Source organism: Gymnogyps californianus, chromosome 2 (assembly GCF_018139145.2).
Source record: "Gymnogyps californianus isolate 813 chromosome 2, ASM1813914v2, whole genome shotgun sequence".
NCBI classification, from domain to species: Eukaryota; Metazoa; Chordata; class Aves; order Accipitriformes; family Cathartidae; genus Gymnogyps; species Gymnogyps californianus.
The window spans coordinates 167,434,825-167,457,745 of NC_059472.1; the positions used below are offsets into that span (position 1 = coordinate 167,434,825).

General features: G+C 46.0%; 2 protein-coding genes and 1 long non-coding RNA gene across 3 annotated transcripts in view; 1 reads left to right on the forward strand and 2 right to left on the reverse strand.

Moving 5' to 3' along the window:
* The window catches only part of LOC127012724 (KAT8 regulatory NSL complex subunit 1-like), a 35,278-nt gene extending 26,142 nt beyond the window's left edge, over positions 1–9,136 (reverse strand). Inside the window, exon 1 of the mRNA XM_050890958.1 lies at positions 8,751–9,136. Within this exon, the coding sequence (XP_050746915.1) occupies positions 8,751–9,136 (386 nt within the window). The remainder of the gene's footprint in view (positions 1–8,750) is intronic.
* Positions 9,137–11,588: 2,452 nt separating this feature from the next.
* LOC127012896 (uncharacterized) lies at positions 11,589–15,928 on the reverse strand. Its single transcript, XR_007766039.1, has 3 exons — positions 15,842–15,928; positions 14,199–14,336; positions 11,589–12,300 (listed from the first exon to the last, which is right to left on the reverse strand). It is a non-coding gene; the product is annotated as an uncharacterized LOC127012896 (long non-coding RNA).
* The window catches only part of DHX30 (DExH-box helicase 30), a 35,339-nt gene continuing 27,685 nt past the window's right edge, over positions 15,268–22,921 (forward strand). The window contains exons 1-2 of the mRNA XM_050891328.1: positions 15,268–15,320; positions 20,377–20,428. Coding sequence (XP_050747285.1) covers positions 20,398–20,428 — 31 coding nt within the window. The 5' untranslated portion in view covers positions 15,268–15,320; positions 20,377–20,397. The remainder of the gene's footprint in view (positions 15,321–20,376; positions 20,429–22,921) is intronic.

The window sequence follows — 22,921 nt, forward strand, 5'->3', positions numbered from 1 at the left end:
ATTATAGATAAGAGGGAGGGCCAATGGAAGATGTTAGTGCCCTGGCAGTTATTCAGCCTGAGAGAAAACTACTGCATCAGTTGGTAACACAGAGCCATAGAAAGATGAAAGGCAAACTGAAGGCTTCCTCAGAATTGCTACTTTAGCCTAAGAATTCCTAAATGTACCAGTTATATAGTGCAATATAAAAACCTGTAATAATCAATTGTAATAGTCTACGTCCAAGTAACTCTTGATGATTTAGGGCTGGGTAAAGCATCTCACCTTTTACATGTCAGCTGACTACACTTTAACATAAAGGAAGAACAAGGGAGGTAAATGTGCGACTAACTAGGTTGCCTGCTTAGCTTGCAGCCTTAATTTTTCTTCCTAAAGAGCATAGTATACTAGCTTTACTTGCATTTTCTGTTCATATCTAAGACATGGGTTAATCTTTCCCAACTGCTCTAGAAGAGTTAACTGCAACTAATTCAGTACACAAAGGAATTCTTTAGATGCACCTTACTGAATCTCTCAAATCCAGGCAAGTCCCCAGAATACCCAAACAAAAATAGTATGATGCAATTAGAGTTTTAAAACCCAAATTCCTGCACTGTCAGTGTTTTTCAGATTCTAGTTGTACAGAAAATTAAGAAAATGCCTGTAATATGAAAAGGAGTCTATCTGTAACAATAGCAAATTATTAATACCAAATTGCTTTTGGGGAAAGCCATAAAACAAATTAGATCAGACACCAAGCATTCTGAAAAAATTCAAGTCAACGTGTGCGAGCATTCATACAGATAATTAGCTAAATCTATATTACATTTACTATTACCATTATGCAATTGTCACAAACAAGCACATTAGTACTTTGACCTATCACAGCTTCCCACAACCTTGATAATAATTACTATACTTTAGTACCAAACCAATTAAAGCTTGGATAACTGTCAAAACAGATTTTTTTCTTTCTTTCCCTAGAGCAAGAGTAGCAAACACACAGGTAATTTCAATAAGTCACACGGAAATTGAGTTTAATTAAACTGACATATATGATAAGCGACACTGTACAGAACTGCTATTTAATAGCATGCAGGAGAATCTATTTTTCAGTGGACTAACAGGCAGTACATTTCTAGGGTATTACAAGAGAAGAAAACAGAAACCCCAAAACAAATAAAGTGGCTCGGTTATCTCATACTTTTAAGTCAAGGCAGCAAATTTCCCCATTTTACGCATATATAGTTCAATGGAGTTTATGACTTAAACATGGGACATTGTAGCTGCTAACAGTATAGCGTTTGTCAGACACACCATTGGTGGATCTAACCAGCAACACCTTACACACCCCTGCCTCTCCTAGACCAGAGCTCTGACAAAGTCAGCCCCATTTTGGCTACGGACAGTGCTCCCTGAAGGCATCCACTCAGGGTTACAGCAGAAAAACTAAGATCACCAACACAAAGGCACAGAAAATGCATGAAATCAAGTTCAATTTTAAGCAAACTTACAAAAACCTTGTTTGTAGACAAATACCCCTAAAGCCTTTCACAGGACAGACCACAGGGTACTGACATTTACCTGACCAGGCAGAGCAGGTCACCGTGCTCTGAATTAGCTCCAACGGTTTCTCTGGCAATGCACAAAGCAAGAACAGTCCTTCCCTTCTCCCTTCTGAAACCTCTTATCTGCAGGGACTCTTACTTTCAGTTCTCCTCCAGCTATTTTTTTACTAACTGAAAAGAGAGAAACTATCAGTAAGCACATAGTCTTTCTCTCAAATGAGATATCTGCTGCCACTACCAAGGTATGAAAACATCCGCAAAAAGTAATCTTTTGAATAAAGATGACAAGCTAAAACAATGTCTGAAAGAAATTACTACCTCATCTGCAGATATTTTGACGAACAAGGCTGTTCACAAGGATGCAGTAATCACAACTGACTTCTTGAGCCTGGATATCAGACTTTAGTTTTCAGGAGACATTTATCTTGCTTGTAGTTTTCCAGGAAGCTTTCTCTCTTCCTCCTGACAGTGACTCAAGCTCACTAGATCTAATAAATTAAAAATATTGGTTTCAAGATGAAATGGAAGGAACTGCATAAGCCTCAGGTTATGTAAGAACTAATTGTTCACCTCCATCGGCAACTGTGTGAGGTGGTTGGAGTTTTTTTTAAGGTAGGTTTTGTATATCTATATAAAAACCCAAACAGGCCATATTCAGATTACTATAACAGTATTAAAAGAATTGAGATGAGAATATGGGTCAAACTTCTTGTGATTAAGCAAAGGCGTAGAAAGCTCTGCATCCCACAGCCCAGAAGAGTGCTCAACCTGGTAGACCACCATTCAAAGAGGAAATTAATACTTTTTTCTTCTTTGCTGACATTTTTCACTAGAAGGTTTTGAATGTCCTTACAACTGTAGGTAGCACAATCCTCACAACCTGATGACACCAAATGGGATCACTTGCCTCAGGGAACATAAGTAGAAGATACCTCTTCTGAGTATGCCAGATGAATCTCATCTGCACAAGCTTTAGTCATGGGATGAGAATGCAGAAGCAGAAAGATGTTGCCCTAGGAACTTCACAGAAAAAAAAATAAAGAATCAGGCATGCCCAGATTTTAAACACACTAAGCCTGTGACCACAGTTATATTAGGCATAAGCATTTGTACTCTTCTTTCAAGGAAAAATATTTTCTAGGCCTAATTCTGATAAATTCTTTCAAATCTGACAAATGCTTTCACTTCAGAAACACCTGAATTTCCCTATCCTCACTTTAAATCACTGTCTACAAGTTCTTGACAGGTTTGAATCTGCTCCTTACAGATTCATAGACTGAAGGTCTATCTCAGACTCAGACTAGATAGAAGGAAGACATTGTTTACGCTGAGGATGGTGAGACACTGGCACAGGTTGCCCAGAGAGGTGGCAGATGCCCCATCCCTGGAAACATTCCAGGTCAGGCTGGCCGGGGCTCTGAGCAACCTGATCGAGTTGAAGATGTCCCTGCTCACTGCAAGGGGATTGGACTAGATGGCCTTTAAAGGTCCCTTCCCACCCAAACCATTTCACAGCTCTATGATTTGAATATTGCCTTGTGGTAGGGAGGTCAAGATCAGAAGATTACAATGGTTCTTTCCAGCCAGAAGAGAAAATTCACATGTTTTTGCCATTAGTTTACGTATATTACCACAAGGTAGGAAATTTCCAGGTGTAGTTATCCACATCTAGCTTTCCACAATATTGGGAGAGTTACTACAGCATTAACAGTAGTCATCAAGATGAGAATAAGCATTTAACACAGATTAGTTGAAAAAAAATTGTGCCATTTCAGAACATATTGATTTTGCCAGATAATCTGACACGAGAAAAAGAGATCAACGTACAGGAGCATATTCAACACTTAAGCAAGAATGATCTATTATCAATCACCTTTTTTCTGCTTCAAATCTTATTGAGTTGTTTTTTAGAATTTAGCTAACAATGCAGCAAGCAAAGAAAACCAACATTTATGTTTATTAAAGGAAATATAATCACACAAAGAATCTATAAGTAGAGAGAGAATAAAATAAAAAGCAAGAATCTGCAACTGATTTTCAAGCTTCTGTTGGGTTTGTTCCATAGGCTCCGCTCCCCTTTCCACAATCCCAGCTTCCCTCTGCATGCCCGTGCTGCCCCTTCCCCAGCACAACACGCAAAAAGCACCAACTAGTCCAAAACCAAAGCAACACCAATTTCCATACAGTTGCCTGGTCATTGCTAGCAGCCACTTGCCTTCAATTAAGAGCAGAATTTTGATCTGCTCCTCTACACAGCCCGTTTTCCGTGGATACCTTCCACAGGTCCAGAATCTAACCTCAGAATTATATCCAGGCAAGTTTGTTTCTGTGCGAGAGAGAAAACATGCAAAAGCTAAAGTAAGATTTCACTCAGCCAAACGTAACCAAAGTATCTGACACAGCAGATTTGTGAACGACTGCATGAGCATACACGCAGAGGAACACGGAAAGGCAAGCTTTGTGCAGATCCCAGTTGGGATTTACACTGCTCCAATGACAAAAAAAAAAAAAAAAAAAAAGACTGTAGCTCAACTTGAAAGCCTTTGCAACTGAGAGATGTAAAGCAGCTGAGAGCACATTTGAAGTTGAAGCCAAAGTCAAAAGTAAAACAGGAATATCACGTGCTACTTATTCTATAATTTTTCAAGCCACTACCCGCACCAAGCGTCAGTATTTCATTGCTTCTGCACTAAATTATAAATTGGAAATAATGACATTCCTTTAGATATGCTGTTTGATGACAGATCTGTAGATTAAGCAACTAACCTATGATTAAAGAGTTCATGTAAAAGTAAAGAACACATACAGGACTGTAACACCTCCAAAACAGCCGTAGGTGTTGATAGCTCTCTCAAACTAACCATTTGGGTTGAAGCTGCTTGTTACAAAGACCAGCTACCCCAGAAATACTCACAGCAGTTACAACTTTTGCTGTAGGTTAGTTAATAAATAGTTGTTTCTTCACAGCCGTGTTTCAACAGTGTGCAGTTTATATGGCAAGGCCATTGACTGAAACACAGAGAAAACACTGAACAGCTGCCTATTCGCTCATCAGCGTCCCATTCACCAAACAAAGCAGGGGGGTTTTTTGGGGGGAAGACACATTGTAACATAACTTAAAACAATCCTAACACAACACAAAGTGCAGTAGCAGAAGCCCAGTATTTCCTGGGGGAATAATCCAACAACATCAGTATCTTTTAGAATATTCTTCTGCAAGTGGTTTTTTTTTTTTCTGTTTTGCAAGACTAGAATTAAGGCAAAAATCAGGAAAAATACTTGAAAACAAGACTTCATCTTAACGTGCCTTTGCTACAAATAAGATAAATGTACAACACCCCTCTGAAACGTTTTAGTTCCCATAAAAACCAAGCTGAGTTACATTCAAGGGAAACTACATGGCAAATCAATAGGAAGAAAACTGAATAAATATAGAATGTGTCTAAATACCATACATTTCTAAGCGTGCAATGAAAGATCTGGACAAACAAGCCAGAGGAAGATAAAGAGGATCAGTGCCATGCTGGGAAAGGCATAATTTTATGAAGTTGCTATCTTGGTGTGGTGTGTTGACCCTGGCTGGACACCAGGTGCCCACCAAAGCCGCTCTATCACTGCCCTCCTCAGCTGGACAGGGGAGAGAAAATATAACAAAAGGCTCATGGGTCGAGATAAGGACATGAAGAGATCACTCAGCATTACCGTCACGGGCAAAACAGACTCGACTTGGGGAAAAAATTAATTTCATTTATTACCAGTCAAATCAGAGTAGGATAATGAGAAGTAAAATCAAATCTTAAAAACACCCTCCCCCCATCCCTCCCCTCTTCCTTGGCTTAACTTTACTCCTGAATTCTCTACCTGCTCCTCCCACAATGGCACAGGGGGACGGGGAATGGGGGTTTCGGTCAGTTCATGACATGTTGTTTCTGCCGCTCCTTCCTCCTCAAGAGGAGGACTCCTCACACTTTTCCCCTGCTCCAGCGTGGGGTCCCTCCCATGGAGACAGTCCTCCACCAACTTCTCCAACGTGAGTCCTTCCCACGGGCTGCAGTTCTTCACAAACTGCTCCAGCGTGGGTCCCTCCCACGGGGTGCAGTCCTTCAGGAACAGACTGCTCCAGCATGGGTCCCCCGTGGGGTCACAAGCCCTGCCAGCAAACCTGCTCCAGCCTGGGCTCCTCTCTCCATGGGTCCACAGGTCCTGCCAGGAGTCACAGACTCCTTTGGGCATCCCCCTGCTCCAGTGTGGGGTCCTCCACGGGCTGCAGGTGGGTATCTGCTCCATCACTAACCTCCATGGGCTGCAGGGGGACAGCCTGCCTCACCATCGTCTTCACCACGGGCTACAAGGGGAATCTGTGGCTCTGGTACCTGGAGCACCTCCTCCCCCTCCTTCTTCACTGACCTTGGTGTCCGCAGAGTTGTTTCTCTCACATATTCTCACTCCTCTCTCCAGCCACAATTGCTGCTGCGCAGTAACTTTTTCCCCTTCTTAAATCTGTTATCCCAGAGGCGCTACCACCATCACTGATGGGCTCGGCCTTGGCCAGCGGCGGGTCCGTCTTGGAGCTGGCTGGCATCGGCTCTATCGGACACAGGGGAAGCTTCTGGCAGCTTCTCACAGAAGCCACCCCTGTAGCCCCCCCGCTACCAAAACCTTGCCACACAAACCCAATACACTTGGATTTATGCACAAGAATTTTTTGATCCATTTTGACTGCCAAGTAATCAATTCTGAGATTTTTTTTTTTAATTCTTTTTTTTTTTTTTTTTTTTTTTAATAAACAGAGGGAAGCAGGAAGACAACTATACAAAGACTTAACTCACTGGCTGATGCCCTCTACTCTGCCACCTTCTTGGCCTCCTGGCAGATAAAAGCTTCCAAGAAACTCCCTTGCAGTTTTTTGGGGGTCCTCTGTCTTTGTATGAATTACTCTCCAAAGGGCTGCCACTTCATTGCATTTGTCCTTGTCGCTCTCTAAATGCTGAGGGAGGCAGAATCAGGTCAATTCCACTTTGCTGATGCTCAGGAAAGCTCCGAGAGTCCAGGGAGACAGGAACGCAACGGTTTACTGGGAAGAGAGAGCGCACGGAATTAGAGGTTTCCGTCTGAACAACCTGCAGGTTCTGAAGTGGAACGAGGACAATTAACGTACAAAACATTTATTCATCATGGACAGACAAATAAAGAATGTTACAGTAGGAAATGGCAGAATATGTAAGTCTAAGAGACAGCTTGCTTTACTCTCCTTCCCTCCCCCAAGACAGTCATTCCAACTATCAGTTTCCACTGAACAGGTCATCTCAGAGTGGAGAGAACAGTTACTTCAACAAAACAGTTAGAAAAAGACTAACCCAGGATCTTTATAACACAACCAAATCTTAATATGCATCTCAAGCTAACTGCTCTCTCTCCTCTTTAGAAAACAGCAAACCTCAGACCACAGATGAAACCCCACAAGGTACAAACATTATTTAGAGGATCTGATACATACACTGAACTGCTCAGCAGATATATACGGCAGGAATAAAACATCATCTGGCTTTACAATCTGTGCTAATCAACTTAAAATTACCATACAGAACCACTGCTGGTTTGGGTCTTTCCTAAGAAGCGATTAAGTCTTCCCAAGAGCTAGCAGTAGCCACGTGAGGTAGCCCTGCTCCCCTCTCCTCCTCTTGGCAAACACCTAAACCCATGAACACCAGCTTCAAGAGACACAAAATGGCAGAACAAAACTCATTTTTCTACAGAGCTGACAGTTTCACACCATGAACCGCTCCACCTGGGAGCCAGACGCATGGCTGTTCTCGAACAGGGGTGCAGAGCCGCGGCAGAGAGCGGGGCCATCCCTTTCGCCAGCAGCTAGCTGTTATCTGGCTTCTCTTATCAAATTGCATTCTTCGATGCACCACACAAGTGCTACTTTTGGATATAAAGCTGAAAAGAAACCAGTAGAGACCTCTGTTCTCAGCATAGCTAGTTTTCAGACTACTGACTGCTTCACACACAGAAAACAAAACGGATCGTTTTGGAAGTCCTGCGTGTTTATTGTGAAACGCAGGCATGTCACCCACCACTGAGATCAGCAACCCTGCCACATCAAAGCTGACATGTACTGCTTTCTAGTGCACTTCAAAACCACCCCTATTGCAAAAGCACTTTAAGTTGGTTTTGGAATAATACAAGAGACCAGTGCCAGTGCAGACACTGGGCTTTAGAAAAGCCTTTACCTTTGTAAATGTAAAAGCTTTCTCTTCATATTGTTTGTCCCACCACCAACACCAATTTGGTTAGCTCCTTTCTATTAACATTACCACAAAACAGTCCTATTCTACCTTTATTTATCAAACCAGGGCCAAACCTTATTCTCCCCCCCCAGTTACATCAGGCAGTCTAACAAAAGGTCACTTCTTCCTACAAACGTGACCTCACTCATATCCTTAAACCAAGACAGACGTAACAGCATTAGGCTACGAGGTGGCATGCACTGCAAAGGTTATTGCAGGTAAACTCTTTATTAAAAATATTCCTGACCTAATATATGCAAACCCAACACAGAACAGAAAGCACCATAAAAGCACATACGGTAAAGAACACTTGCTGTACAAGTTTTCAAGAAAAAACCTATAAAAGCTCACAAGGAAGATGAAGAGGTGTATAGAAGATTAAATCTCCCATCCTTGCTGCCTTCAGACCAACACTACCGCTCTCCCCGGCGCTCCAGCCGCCTCCCCGCACCATCGCCCCCACGGGGCTCCGAGCGCCGTCCCCTTCACGGGAGGAAACAGGAGATCGGAGACCACAGCCACCTTTGCCCCCACGCACTGAAATTCACAGCCGGCGTTACACACCCCACACACCCCCCCCGGCTCCTCTTCCCCTCCAAAGCCCGGGCCGGGGGGCTCCGGAGCCGTCCCTTCCCGGCGACACGGGGGTCGGTTTCAGGTTTAAAGGAACGAAGCTCGGGGGAAGCTGCCAGATGATAAACGGGGACCGCAGAAAAAGGTTTTCTCGCTCTTTTACCACAAAAAAAAAAAAAGTTATTCAGAAGAAGCACTACTAAAACGATGCTTTAGACTTAAACAACCCGAAAATGCCCGTTTGAGCGGCCAGACTCCTTAAGCAACTCCAGAAACGCCGCAAGAAATCTCTCAGAGGCGCCTCCCCGGGGAAGGGCCGCGGCACCCCCGTACTCACTGTGGGGAGGCCGCGGCGGGGCGCCGCTGCCCCGCGCCGTCCGCCTCGCTCTCCTCCCCGGAGCCGCCGCCGCTGCTGCTGCCGGTGGCGTCGGAGTCGCAGGCGCCCTGCGTGGCGCGGAGGCGGGCGGTAGCGCTGGCCGCCAGCAGCCGCAGGTCGGGCCCCAGACTGCGGCCGCCGCCGCGGGGGGGTCCCGCCCGCCCTAGGTACCGCACCAGCCCGGCCAACTGGTGCCGGACGTGCCGCTCCACCTGCCGGGCCTGAAGCGCCCGCAGCCGGCGGCGGAGGCACCGCGCCCGGCTCCACAGCGTGGCCTGGCGGCCCCGCGCGGCGGCCTCCCGCCCAGTAGGCAGCGGGCACGGCCCGGGAGCCATGGCTGCCGCCATACGGCCCGAGGGCGGGAAGGCGGCGCCGCGCCTCAGGGGGAGTGCGGGCGCCTCCCGGGACCGGCCGGACAGTGCCCGCGCCTCAGCGCCACCGCAATGCGCAGGCACACACCGGCCCCGGCATCCCCCTCCTTCCCCCCGCCGGCAGCGACGCCGATCGCCCATTGGCTGCCGGAGCACGCGCTCGCCGCGGAACCAACCAGAAAGGGTAAATAGTGCCAGCACGTGCTGGGGGAGGGAGGAGCGGTGAGGAGGGCAGGCTGGTGAGCCAATCACAACCGTCAGCCCGCCCCCCTCCGAGTCTATATAAGGCGGCGGAGGGGCCGGTGCCCCTCGGCGAGAGCAGCTCGGTGGGGGAGGTGGCGGCCATCTTGTCCCGGCGCGGGAGCCGCCGCACCGGCCGCTGAACGTGCTGGGCCTGGCCTGGCCTGGCCTGGCCCTCTGCCGCCAGCAGCGATCCCCGCGGCCTACCGCGGCTCCCGGACCCGTCCGGCTGGACGCCGGCAGGGCGCGGTCCCCGGCAGAGCGAAACAAAGAACACGTCCAGTACAAGGCCCGTTTCCACCGCGGAGCCCATCCTCCACCCTCGGCCCATTTTATATGCTAATCCAATTATAAAAGCATCTCAGCCAGTGATTAATCTAGCCCAAGTAATGGAAAGCCAACGTTCGGCCAACTCCCTCAGGGCTTTCCATCCTGTCTGGGCATGAGGGAAGGAGGCGTTCCACGCTCGCAGCTCACCCACGGCTCCGAGGGCCGCGCTAGGGAGGAACCAGGTCTCCACAGCAGGTAGCTCGCAAACCACCATCTCTCCAGAGCAGAATTCTCAGTATGGGTCATTCAGAATAGCGGGTGCAACAGAAAAACTCAACTCACTTAAGCAAAAAAAGCTAAGACTACAACCGTTTATGTCAGCGGATCTTGGATCGAGTCAGGGAAAGCCTCCACTGGCAGAGCCTGCATGGGAAATTAAGACAGCAGCCACAACCAAGTAGATGTCTCAGGAATACATCGCAGTCTACTGTCCCTAGTCTCTTCTAGCCAACATCTTCCTGAATGACCCTTTCATCGTTTCCTGTAGAATGACACTGCGAGGCAGAATACCAATTAAGCAGGGTTAGCCTGACAGTACTGGGAGAGGAATCTGTTCTATAGAGAGTAACACCTGAAAACCACACAAAGGAGTTGCAGAGAGCTCCCAAAGCACACAGACCACCAGAAGAAACGTTAAGACTGAAGAAGCAATGCTTCCACACGTGCTCATCAGAAGGTGGGATGTTTTATGTTATTTAAAGAAGGGACAGTAATACTTCTATTTGAAGTTTTGTAGAAAAATGGTCACAGAATTAGCTGTTGTACCCTATAGTGTTTTTTAGGGGTTTGTGTCAGCTTGATATATTGATGTAGCAGATTGAGAACATGGTTTCTAAAAATGTTCTTTGATTAAATATTTTTGCCAAAGCAGTAAGCCAAAAGCAACATTTAAGAATGTAATGTTCACAATTGTCTCATTTGCCCACACAAAACCTTTTCCCAAAGGTTTACTTTACGGTACAGCTGCAGCTGGAGAGATAGTGACATTGCTGGTCATACTTTCAGGCCAATGTAATTCAGAGGAAAATTGTACCCATTTTAACAAATATTAGACCACAAAAAGGTGCCTGAGACAAGGCAAAAAATGAAAAAAGCAGAAGAAAAAGAGCATTTAAGAAGGTAAAGAGGAGGTGCTTTTTTCCAAGATCCTTAATGAGCCAGTCTACTTCCAAGGAATTAAGATTTTTCTATTTCTAATACTAATGTTTAATTGGGAACAGATTATAAAGTTCCTTCATACAGTGAGATATCACTGGGTGTTTTATAACTATTTCATATTGGGGGCTGGGGGGAAATCATAGAATCATTGAGGTTGGAAAAGACCCTTAAGATCATGAAGTCCAACCGTTAACCCAGCACTGCCAAGTCCACCACTAAACCATGTCCCTAAGTGCCACATTTACACATCTTGTCATCCCCCCAGGGATGGTGACTCCACCACTGCCCTGGGCAGCCTGTGCCAGTGCTTGACAACCCTTCCGGTGAAGAAATTTTTCCGAATATCCAATCTAAACCTCCCCTGGCACAACTTGAGGCCGTTTCTTCTCGTCCTATCGCTTGTTACTTGGGAGAAGAGACCGACCCCCACCTCGCTACAACCTCCTTTCAGGTAGCTGTAGAGAGCGATGAGGTCTCCCCTCAGCCTCCTTCTCTCCAGGCTAAACCACCCCAGTTCCCTCAGCCGCTCCTCATAAGACATACATTTTTTTCTTGACCAGCGCCGAACTCGGCCCATGTAACTTTTTTACTATCCCAGAATTACCCACATCCTGTCATGCCTCATCATGAGAGCTGTAAGAGATAATAGAAATGAAAGCATGGAGTTTCATATAAAAAAATTAAGACATGATGTATTATCTGCTGACGATCCATTCTAACAGCTTTCATTAGAGGCACTTTTTCTATTTTTTTAGCAGCTTGACTGCACAATTTTCTTTCACGATTCTTGGACTTAATTTAAAAAGCAATTTATCAGTTTGCTGCAGTATCTACTTTTCTGACATTTAATAGGTTATCCAGATTACCAGCAGCTTTAAAAGGTACAGCAGGGAATTTCAACATCCTCCTTCACAACAGAGGGGATCAGGAAATGATCTTAGTTGTTCCGTTGATGACAACTAGTATACAAGGCCAGACAGATTTTCCTTTTTTGGATTTGTGATTTTTTTTTTTTTTTTAAAACGGGCTTCCTGCTTCTAGTGTCTTTAAAATACTTTTTTTTTTTGTTTTTAACAACTTCAGTGATTTGTTCATCAAATTCCATGTCAGAAGTTGAATTTTTCTTATACATTGCTTGTTAGCCTATGTTCATTGGCTTCAGTAGAATCTCGCCTTTCCAAATACGAAATAATTCAGCCTGAGTCCAAAGAGCTCTTGAGGCATGCTATTTAGCTAGATTGGTTTACTTGCTTCTCTGCCTCTTCTTGGGGTAGTTATGCTCACTTTCTCAACAATTCGGTTTCTGTAAGTCATCCCTAAGCTAAATTCAATGACTTTGTATTTGACTTTTACTAAGCTACAGCAGTTTGCCTTTAAGATTCCACATCACTGCAGTAGCTGTTGGTTGCATCCTGTGGAGAAAAAAAACAAGATTCCTGACTTCCTAGTAACAATGATGAGCTCAACAATTGCATTAATGACAGCTGACCTTCCAAGCAAATACTCACAGTAACTTTTCAAGTTAATCCTCACAGCTTTTCCAAAAACTCTATTAACCTTTTAATATAGAAAAAGCCTAAGCAAGCTTGAACTAAAATGGAAACACTTTCCTGTATGCTTCCATATTTTTCAATATCCTCCAGGTATTGTGACAGAAAGAGCAGCAATCAGTCTGAGCTCTTCTGACAATAAGCTTCTATAAAATTACATTAACATAGTATTAGGCCCTTTACATTTAGGACTGCAACAAGGAAAAAAAAAAGAGCCGAGTGACCACACGCAAAACGGTGTGAGCAAGCCTGCAAGATAGTCTAACATAACTGGATTGTAAAGGTGTTAGATCTTAAAAGGTCCTAAAAAGAATATCAGCTACTCATTTAATTCATTGAATGAGAGTTACAATGTCTGGGTTGTAATAAAAGACGGTAAATGAAAATCAAATTAAAAAGGATGTTCTACCAGAATTACAACAAGACTTCATTGCTTGCATTCATTGAAAACGGAACAGTTTTCAGTCTCAAAAACCAGAATCTTTTTTTTTTTGTGTGTGTGTTTTAATACAGTATTTTCATGATCTGTTAGGAACTTCATTTGGGAAAGAGACATATCAACCGGATAGGTCTCTATTCTCATTTAAGGTTGGACAACGGGGATGTCTTTTTTTACCTAACGCAACACTGTCCCTCAGATGGTGCTGACCACCTGGCCCCTTTTCTGGTAACTTTTAAACCTGCTAACTAGTTTCAAATAAACTCAACAGAAGCATTTTTAAAATGCAGAGATACCGAGTTCTCCTGTGGAAATGAGGAGTAAAAATCAGCCCCCTTCCCACATGCGGTGCCGTAGGCTCGAGCAGCCTGGACACAACAGTCACATACTGATTTTTATGGGTTTTGCACTACTTGCTGTCTGTTGTACAGCTGACGGTGAAGGGACATGGGCAGAAGAGAGGTTAATGGAGGAGGGGCAGTTGAGGGGATATGGCTGGGGAAAATACATGGATTTTTAGGTGTCTAGATGAAGATCTAAGGTATGCCGGGTGGCGGATGGGGCAGGAATACAGAGAGGAGCTGCAATGGTTGTACAGCAATTCGTTTAACTAGAGGGCAATAGACAGGAGACTGTTTTCTGTTAGTTCTGCTGGAAAAATTGGTTTTTTTTTTTCAGAACAGAAATAGATTATTAGAGAAACAAAGCTTGGGAACAAAAAAAGAAAAATCAAAATACTGTCCGTGGTTTTTAATCTTCATTTTACAGTTACAAGGAGTGATAAACTGTATTTAGATCTTGTCTAAAACCAGCCTTTACAGCATCTCTTAGGTTACTTGGAAAAGAGACTACAAAGTAATACTAGTAAAAATACTGTAGTCAGTAGGAAGCAAGTAGAGAACTATAATTAAATGATCATGCTTGAGATGGCTTGACATATTCTCTACAAAGTCATTGTATTAAAGCAATTTGCCATTCTAAGCCCCCAGAAACGAATTGCTTTACTTGTTACCTAATAGATGACTTTTGGGTGATTATGCAGGCTTTTTAAGCTAAGCCCGTAATAATGGCATAAATTGCTCCCCTTATCTTAACACTTTCTTTTATTGTCCTTATTCTTATCTGCACATGCTACAGGGGGATGAAGATTACCCATTAACCTTTCGGCCTTCAGAGTCTACAGAAATAACTGGACTTCACGCTCCATCTTCTGAATAAAGGTGCAGTAGCTGGAGACCTCTAAGCATCTGCTACAGATGCAAATTTTCTATATTCTTTGCCACTTCCTCCCATCCCACATGCATTCTTCAGTCTGTCTTACCTAGACTTCTGGTTCTGCGAGCAGGCAGGCAGATTTTGGGGAAATTCCAGTTTGACACACTCGTACCCTTAGATGACTTCCTTTCCATCATGTTTTGGCTCACGTCCTTTGTACAACTGACGTGAAGATAGCTGTGGCCTGCAGACCACAGTAAGAAATTGAGAAATTCAGTAAGCTTAAATTATTCCGGGCATCTCAACGCTTCTCGGTGAAGAAAGCTTTTAAGTAGTAAGAACATTTTCAAATGTCATTTCAGTCTCACCAAAACAAAGCTTTTCTTGAGATAAGTACTCTGAAAGGTTTATTTTATAAATACGTGGATGATATGAAAAATCACGGTGAATAAAAACGGCCAGAAAAACAAGCAAAGAACTCTGCGTGCAAATAAGCTGTTAGGTAGCGATTGCTAAAACCTATATCAAAACCACGTTGAGTTTAGTGTTAAATTACCAGACAGAACTTAAGACTTTAAAATTTTCCATCATTTTAAGTCTAGCTTTTCCCACGTTTGCCTTGCTGTCCAAGTTCATGTTGCCAGAGAATCAGTAATACGACGGCAAATCAGCACACCCAGACTACAACTAATTTTTCCTCATTTTTTTATCAACAGCACAATTGCCTCATAAATTAAGCTACCCTCATCACACATTTGCTGCTAACCATTAACGAAGCTCACCATTGCACCCATGCAACTTGGGTTGCATTTTGCGATTCGTAGAAAGCAAAGACACATTTTGGCTCGTGGCTGTTGAGAACCCGAGTGTAACAAGTCCTTGCACACTCCTGCCGTTCTGGCTTCTAACGGCAGCGAAAAGCGAGGAAATCCACTGTAAGACTTCCACGCTATTTTATGAGTTGGCACTCGGTATCTTTGGGCAGTGTCTGGAACTGCACACAAGCGTTTAATTAGGCGATTATTACAAACCAGGGCCTTAGTAACGCAGCGGACAAACACTGCTTCTCTTTGCTCACGTTAGGATTACTCCAGCGAGCAGCAGCAATGAGCCTTGTGCTGTACCGAAGGAGGAACTAGCCCAGTCCAGTTTCAGTCCGTAGTAAGCCTGCTCCAGAAGGACAGAGGGCACCCGCACTGTGGATATTCAGCAGACCTAACTCTAACCAGTAAGTGAATATTTAAAATCAGGAGTAAGTTTCTACCTATAGATACATACAGCAGATTGGTTAAATATTAACATGGTTGTTAAGGCTGGTGGCTGCTCAGTATGTTGATATATTAATGATGCCCGTGGCTTCCCATGAATCAGGCAGCGCAGCGTTTCTGAGGCTGGCCATCAGACCGCCCGTGGGAGAGCTCCACGTTTTCCCGCTACCAGCACAGGCAACGGCCTCACCCAAAGATGGAGCCTGAGCTTCAGTCCGGAACAGGCTTATCGCTTCTGAGCCCATCCGTGCTGGCAGCCCCTGCTCGGGCAGCTCTCCTCCCTGCTGCACAGCCCCGCAGGAAAGGCACCCCACCCTCAGGCCGTACACCCAGCCGGTAAACCCGGCCCCGGCCCGGGGCAGCCCGCCCTGCCCTTCGGGCCCAGCAGAACCAAGCGTTGGGCCCCGGGGCCTGAAGTGGCAAGCGCCGCTCCCCGCCCGGGCACCGCAGCCGGTCTCTCGCTAGGGAGGGCGAAACTCACACGGGGCGACCCGGCCCTGCCGCCCCACGGACACCCGTGTCTCTCCGCAAGCCTCAAGTTTCGGGAAGCCGAGTGGGGGCCGGCCCCGGCCTGCGGACTCCGGCCCGGAGCCAGGCGCCAGCGGCTCCCCTCGGGGCCGGGCACCGCGATGAGGCGGAGGAGGCGATACAAAAGGCCGCGGCCCAGTGGCGCTGAGGCCGGCGGGGGGCGCAGAGGCGACGGCAGCGGCCGGGGCCCACCGAGGGGCCGGGGCCGCACCGCGGGGCCGGGCCGCACCGCGGGGAACGGCGGCGGCGGCGGCGCCCCCGCAGGCCGCGCCGCCCATTGGCGCCAGCCGTTGCCATGGCGACAGGCCCCGCCCCGCGCCCAGGCGCGGCCTCGCACTCTTGTGCCTCTCACCGGGGGGGGGAGCGAGCGGGAGGTTTCACATCCGGGGGAGGGGGCGGAAGAGACGGTGGCGGCGGCAGCGAGCAGCGCCCCGGAAGCGGATCGCGGAGGCTCTTGGGAGTTGTAGTCCGAGCGGCGGCGGACCGGCGCCAGAGAGTTGGTTGTGAGGAGGTCGGTGTCGGGGAGCGGGACCGGCGCCGCTCCGCCCGGGGGGGGAGCTCGGGCCGCGCGGTGCGTGGCGGGACCGCGGCCCGGAACCCGCGGTCGAGGCCCGGGGCGGGAGGGGGGGCCGCGGCCTGAGGAAGGGCGGTGGGAGGAAGGGGAAGAAGGGGGAGGATGGCTCCGAGCCGGAGCCGGAGCCGGGCGGGTGGCGGCGGCGGCGGCGGGGGGACCGGCGGGGCTGAGGCGATGGGCCAGGGGGCGGCGGCGGGGCCGAGCGGCGCGGAGCCCCGGGGCCGGGGGGGGGGGGGGCGCGGGGGGGCGGCGGCCAAGCCCGGGCGCGGTGCCCGCCCAGGGGGGCGGGAGCCTCGGCCTGAGGGGAGCCCCGGCCCGCGGGAAGGGGCCGTGCGGGGGCCTGGGCCTGTGCGGCCGGGCGGCGCGGGGCGGGGATGCTCCGCGGATGGGGCACCGGCCGTGTGCGGGCAGGGGGCGCGGGCTGCTGCCCGCCGCTGCCCAGCACCGCCGCGGGGAGCCGGGGGAGCGCAGCCGGCGGGGGCGCGGAGCCGGCCGGCCGAGCTCCCGGGCGCCTCTCCCCTCGGGTCTTGGACGAGTGGCTGGCGGGGGAAGCCCCGGTTGGAGGGGGAGCTGAGCTCCGCTTCGGGAAACGGCACGGGGCGACCCGGCGGCGGCCTGGGGAGCTGGGCTCTCCCCTGGTTTTCTCATCTGTGCCGTGGGGAAGCCTTCACTCCTGTTACAGAGCGGTCCTCCAGCGTGGCTCGCAGCCCTTTTCTTAGTTTTGTCTCTCCCTTACCTTCCTGTAACTTACTCTGTCGTCACTGGTGGCACCATTTTTTCCCCCGTGGTCATTGGAACCATGATGCTGGGTTGCCCATTTAGTCCACAATGCTTGGTCTCATGAGCGGTGGGTGCCCAAGAGCATCCAACACCCAGTCCTACCTCTAGCACTTTATTGTCTCCCCTTCCAGCTTGTCAGAGTTCAGCAACGGGAATCCTGCAGAATTAGGATTGGTAAAGAAAGCTTTCTTGCACAGATCCAGCCCTTCTTTGGCCCAAATGGCTGAAAGTCAAACTGTTTCGCTTTGCGTGGACCCCAGTGTAGGTGATCCTTGAGGGTGAATGATATGTAAGACAACACCATTTCTCCTTTGTTCTCATGACAAAGCACTTGGGTCTGTACCTCTTCATACACTGCTGGAATATCATAGTAGACAATAATCAGAAAATCTGTGATATTCACTGCATCTTGATGTACTTTCTTCTTGGGATGTGGTTTCTCCTCATACGTGCATGCAGCTATTTTCAAGTGGATCAAGGAAACCCAACAAACACCCAATTCCCAGTCCTTTGAGATTTTATCTAACAGTTTCCAGTGCCACATTCACTGATTTTGCTCTTCGCCTTTGCAGTACGGGCATTAAGTCTATTGCTAACAGACTTTTAGTGTCTTTTTTGCCATCTGGGGTTCTCGTATTTTGCCAAGTGTGAGGCATGAGGCGCTCTGCAGTCTGATGGCGTCATCATGCATGGTTGATTCTCATTCCAAATGTACCATTGCCTTGTCTGTAAGAGTCCTGTGTCATCGTGTTCCACTTCTTCGTAAATCCAGTGTCTGATGAGGCCCCGCATCTCTCTCCTGTCATCAGAGCCTGACAAAGTATATTTTGAATCTTCCAAAGTGTCCCTCTTTTGGTGATGTTCATGCGTCCCCTTCATTTCCATGAATGGTGAAGCAGCTTCCATAATTGGACGCTTCTTTGGTATCAGGATCTTCAGCAACAAAAACCTGGGATTTCCACCAGGCTGCTGGCTGTGCTAAAACTGATTCCCAGTCCAGGATCCTCTGTGTTCAGATCCACCAGATCTGGTCCTGAGTAATCCAGTGGTGATGCTGCAGGGGCTGATCTCTTAATGACCCGTACTTTAAACCTAAGCTTATCTATCCAAGCTCTTCTCTCTCTGCTTTGACCATGTTCCTACTGGATGCTCAAGCTTGAAGTACTCGAATTCCTCCATGTCATTTAAAAGGGATCCCTCATCAGTGGGACAGCAAGAGCTGGATTCTGTTCATGGACCTCACCTGGATTGTTTCATCTCTCTATGCCTTTATTCTCTTCCCTGTCCTGTCCCCACTCCCACCCAGTCTGACTCTAGCTCTTTTAGCCCTGGGGCTGGTACTGGTTGCACAGTAAGGGTCCCCACCTCAACTGGGGACCTACAGGCGCGATTATGAATAACAACTTTGTTAGAGTCTTGCTTGTCAGTGGGGCTCTCAGTTGTTAATCTTGCAAGCTCATCCATGTAGGGTTTTCGTTTTTTTTTTTTTTTTCCTTGGTCTTGAGCAGAAAAGACCATTTTCTTCAACTTTATCTTGCATTTATTTTTGGAAGTGCCCTTGTGCCCACCCCAGTGTAGGCGAGATATTCTTTGTTCTCTTTTCCACTAATTTGTGCTCTCTAGGTAAGCCTTGCAGTTTATCTGCCTGAATGGTACGTTGCCCCAGAAAGCTGTTGTAGACTAACTTCCCTGTATTCTCTGGAATACGCTTAGTCTGTCTGCAAGCAAACAGCTTCCCCGTTTTTGTCATGCTTAAAAATTTGGGGGGAAGATGCAGCCGATACCTCCGTGACTTAGATTTAAGAATACATTGCAACATCTCCCTGTCATGCTCCTGGTTGTCCCTCTCCAATGACTTCAGAGTGTTCAAGGACTTACTCTTTTGTGTCAGAGTAATATTGGACTTGCAGAATTTATCAGAAATACTGTTGGCTTTAAGATGGTTTGTACCTCGACTGAGATGATCCCTACGTGAAGGGGGTACAAGACTGCTATGTTGTCAGCTCTTTGCACTTTCAATTTGCATTCCTCCCGTGACTTAGCTCCACGGTTGAATGCTTCAGCCCTAAGAATCTTGCTCGACTACCACAAAAGAGTTTTCTAACTTTGTTCAGTGCAGTGAGTTAGTTATACCAAAGCTGTTTTCCTCTGCCAATCTTGATAATTACTACAGCCTGTATGGTTTTTCATTTTTAAACAAGTCAAATAACTGTGTTTTTATTTATTTAGTCATTGAAAAAGACAAAGTGTAGACTTGTCAGCAACAGCGGGTTTGTTTTCATGTGCCCGTAGGGAGGTGACTTGCTGAACAAGGTGTCATGTCCGCAGAGTTCTGTTCTGAAAGTGGTGTTATTTTAGGCCTTGTTTGCTGTTGCTGAAGTAAACAGTAATTTTGTCATTAGTTTCACTGAAAGCAAAAATGAATAATTTGAAAGCATAATAATTGTCGGATGTTAATTGTGTGCTCAGGAACAGCCGTTAACATGGATAGTTAATGTTAACTTTGTGTAAATAAGGACCCTCACCCATCTGATCCAAGTTCGTTAGAAAGTCCTTGTTACTCTGTTATCAAGAATCCTAAAATGTGTTTAATATTTGGCATGAAAGATAAAGCACCCCAAACCAAAGCTGATTGTTTCGGATTTTGTTGTTGTTGTTGTTATTTGAGTGAAAGCTATTTTAATAACAAATTAAAATTCCAAATTTAACATAATTTCAGCAAGAACATTATCAAAAGTACATCTCTCTCCTCTCGTTTTTTCTTTAAAAAGGGGGAATAATGGCAGTAGTCTACCTACTTCTGGCATGCTGACTTAAAAAGGTTTTAAAAAATATCCCCAAATCAGTATCGCCACAGAGACAAAGCATTTCCAAAACCTACAAACCGCTGGCTGAGAAGACACTTCCTCCCTTTGGGTGTAGAGCGGCCAGTTGTAACGGGATAGCAAATAGTACACGCACAATTCAGATGAAACAGGCAGAATACGAGCACCAAGGTGAAATTTGTTGGGGGCTATCAGCTCTCTCTTGTGCTCAAGACAGCTAGTTTCAGAAGCGCTAAGCACTTGAAGCATCTCAAAGGAAATATTAATTCTAACTTCCTGTTTCTTTTTGCTACCTCTTGCTTTCCCTAGGAATCAACCCTTTTCACTGTGATGGAGATGTTCTCGCTGAATTCCCTTAAAGGTAAGGACCCGAGACAATCTTCAACTCTTCTTTTTTCCTTTGTTCAGAGATTTAATGCTATAGCAGATTGATGAAGAAAATTAATTTGTAAGAAACAGTGCTATCCTTCTCTGTGCTGGATAAATGAGAGGTTTGTCCTACAAATGTCTTTGTCAGACTTCCTTCTGAATGCATTAGGGGCAAAAAAGGAAGTTGCGATGACTCTACCTGAACCAGCGATAGCTATGGGACATAGGATGCTCATTTTTGTGTTTGAGACACACTTTATTTCTGAGGGGAGCCCAGCGTGCAAAACTTGCACTTTAAGTGTAAAGCGAGGGTGGTTGCTGTAACCGATGTAACCCCATTGTGTCTTGGTTAGTGTAGCACATGAGGTAAGTGTTGCAGGTGAGCTTGGTTACAGTAAGTACAAGAGACTATTTCAGGGAAACAACAGAGTTTGGAAGGGGAGAAGATCTGTTATGTTATCCATAGATGACAATGTAGACTTGTTTGCTATTTAGCTTAAAGTAAAGGCTTTTTTTCCCCCTTTTAATTTTACCCTCCTAAACATACCTGCATCCTTTTGTACCAGTTCAGTAAGTGCTTTCTCCTTGGTGTTTGCATACTTTAAATATCTGTCAACTGTTATCATGTCCTTTTTTTCCCTGTCATTGCTTTGCCAGCCTCCTTAGATCATATTTTTTCTTAAGAAATCCCTCCAGTCCCTGGCTGTTTTGTGTTTTCTTTTGTTGTTCTTTTCTGAACTCTGTTACTTGGTCTTAAAATAAGGTGCATAGAATGGAATAAAATATTCCAGATATGGCTGAACCAGTGACGGATCACCGCCTCCTGTCTCAGGGAAGTCATGCTTCTGCTTTAGCACTTGGGGAACGCAACAGTGTACCAGCCATTCTTGTAACGCTGCCATGCTAGTGAGTCACCAATATTGTGGGTTCCGTATTTAAAACAGAAATTCCCAGAATGCTTGATATGTCCAGGGCGTTAATTATGTACGAAGTAATTTTAGTTGGGAATAAAAACCCTCTCATCTGTCAAATAGTGTCACCTGGGCTGGAGTCTGAGAGAGAGAGAAGGAACTTCTCCTGTGAGGGCTAGTGGTTTGTCATGGCCAGACTGGGTTTGGGAGTCTGGGTGCTGTAACACTTGCGCTCTGGGGGAAAAGGAAGTCTTTAACATAACGTGGCTTGTTAACGAGCTTCTGCATAGCGCTGCTGCCTCTGCCAAGGCTTGGCTAGAGAAGATGAATTAACCACAGCTCATCGAAGTGAGCCTGAACTGGCAAAGCCTGGGAAGATGGCTTTAAGCGATTATTTATATGCTGTTTAACGCTCATCTCTGCAAAATAAAGATATTTGGATTGAGTATGTGGCATCTGTGACTTCTGGAATTTTTTAATAAATGGAGTCTTAACTATTTTTTCTGTGCTCATAAGATAATTTTTATATCATTTACGGTGACAAACCACTAGCCCTGCTCATGTCTGACTTTCCGTGCACCAGCACACTGTCTTTCAGCATCTTCTCCCAGATCTCTCCTTCCCACTGACTGTGTGTTTCCAAGATTTTCCCCGGACATGTACTTTATTCATCTGTTTTCTTTTGTTTCTTTTGCTTTTAATCATTGTGGTCTCCAGCCATGGTTCTCATCTCCTTTGGGCTCTTGTTACCTTTTGTGTTTCTTCTCTGATGTTCACGACTTGAAACAGCTTAGTAGCTGTGATTATTTTTTTTTCTTCGCTGCTGGACAGCTTATTGCCTCACCTAGATCTTGGGAAAATGCTAAATAAACCAGCAACTATATCAAGTTAAGTAGTTTCACAGTAGATTCGTCTTCCCAGAAGGAGGTATTAATGTTTACATACTATTTCCAGCCACCATTTCTTTCTAGTCCTCCTTGAAGCTTTTGTTTCCAAACCAACTGAAGTTTATTTCTAGAAGTAAGAGTTCATGCAACGTGCTATCAAAAGATTTACATATAATTCATTTCCTTAAATTGAGTGACTTGTCTAGCAAGATTGTTTTCCTTTTTAGTGGACCAATGCTCTTAAAATTTGTAATCTAAGCCTTTATAATTGGAGTGCCAGAATAACTTTCATGTCTTTCACCAAAAAAAAAAAAAAAAAAGCCTTTTTTGTGTCTTCTGGTGCTGCTTCAAGATCTGGGTTTTTTGTTTGCTTTTGGTTTTTTTAGTAAAAAATAACTACACAGACAAATCACTAGCTAATTCACAGATGTTCTAAGCAGTCTGCGTATTGGAAAAGGCAAATTTGGTGTAGTAAGATTTTTTTTTTTTTTGAGTGTTCATGTATGCTCTTCCAAAGTTGTTTTTTTTTATACAGGGTTTTGTTTGATAACTTTCCACTTCTTGAACCTCTTCTTGTGGAATACAGGCTTTGTAAAACCAAAGTGTGCAATTATGTTAGTTAATCCTTTTGTGGCTTATCGAAGGTTTCTCTTTCCAATTTAAAAACAAACGAACAAAAAAAACCAC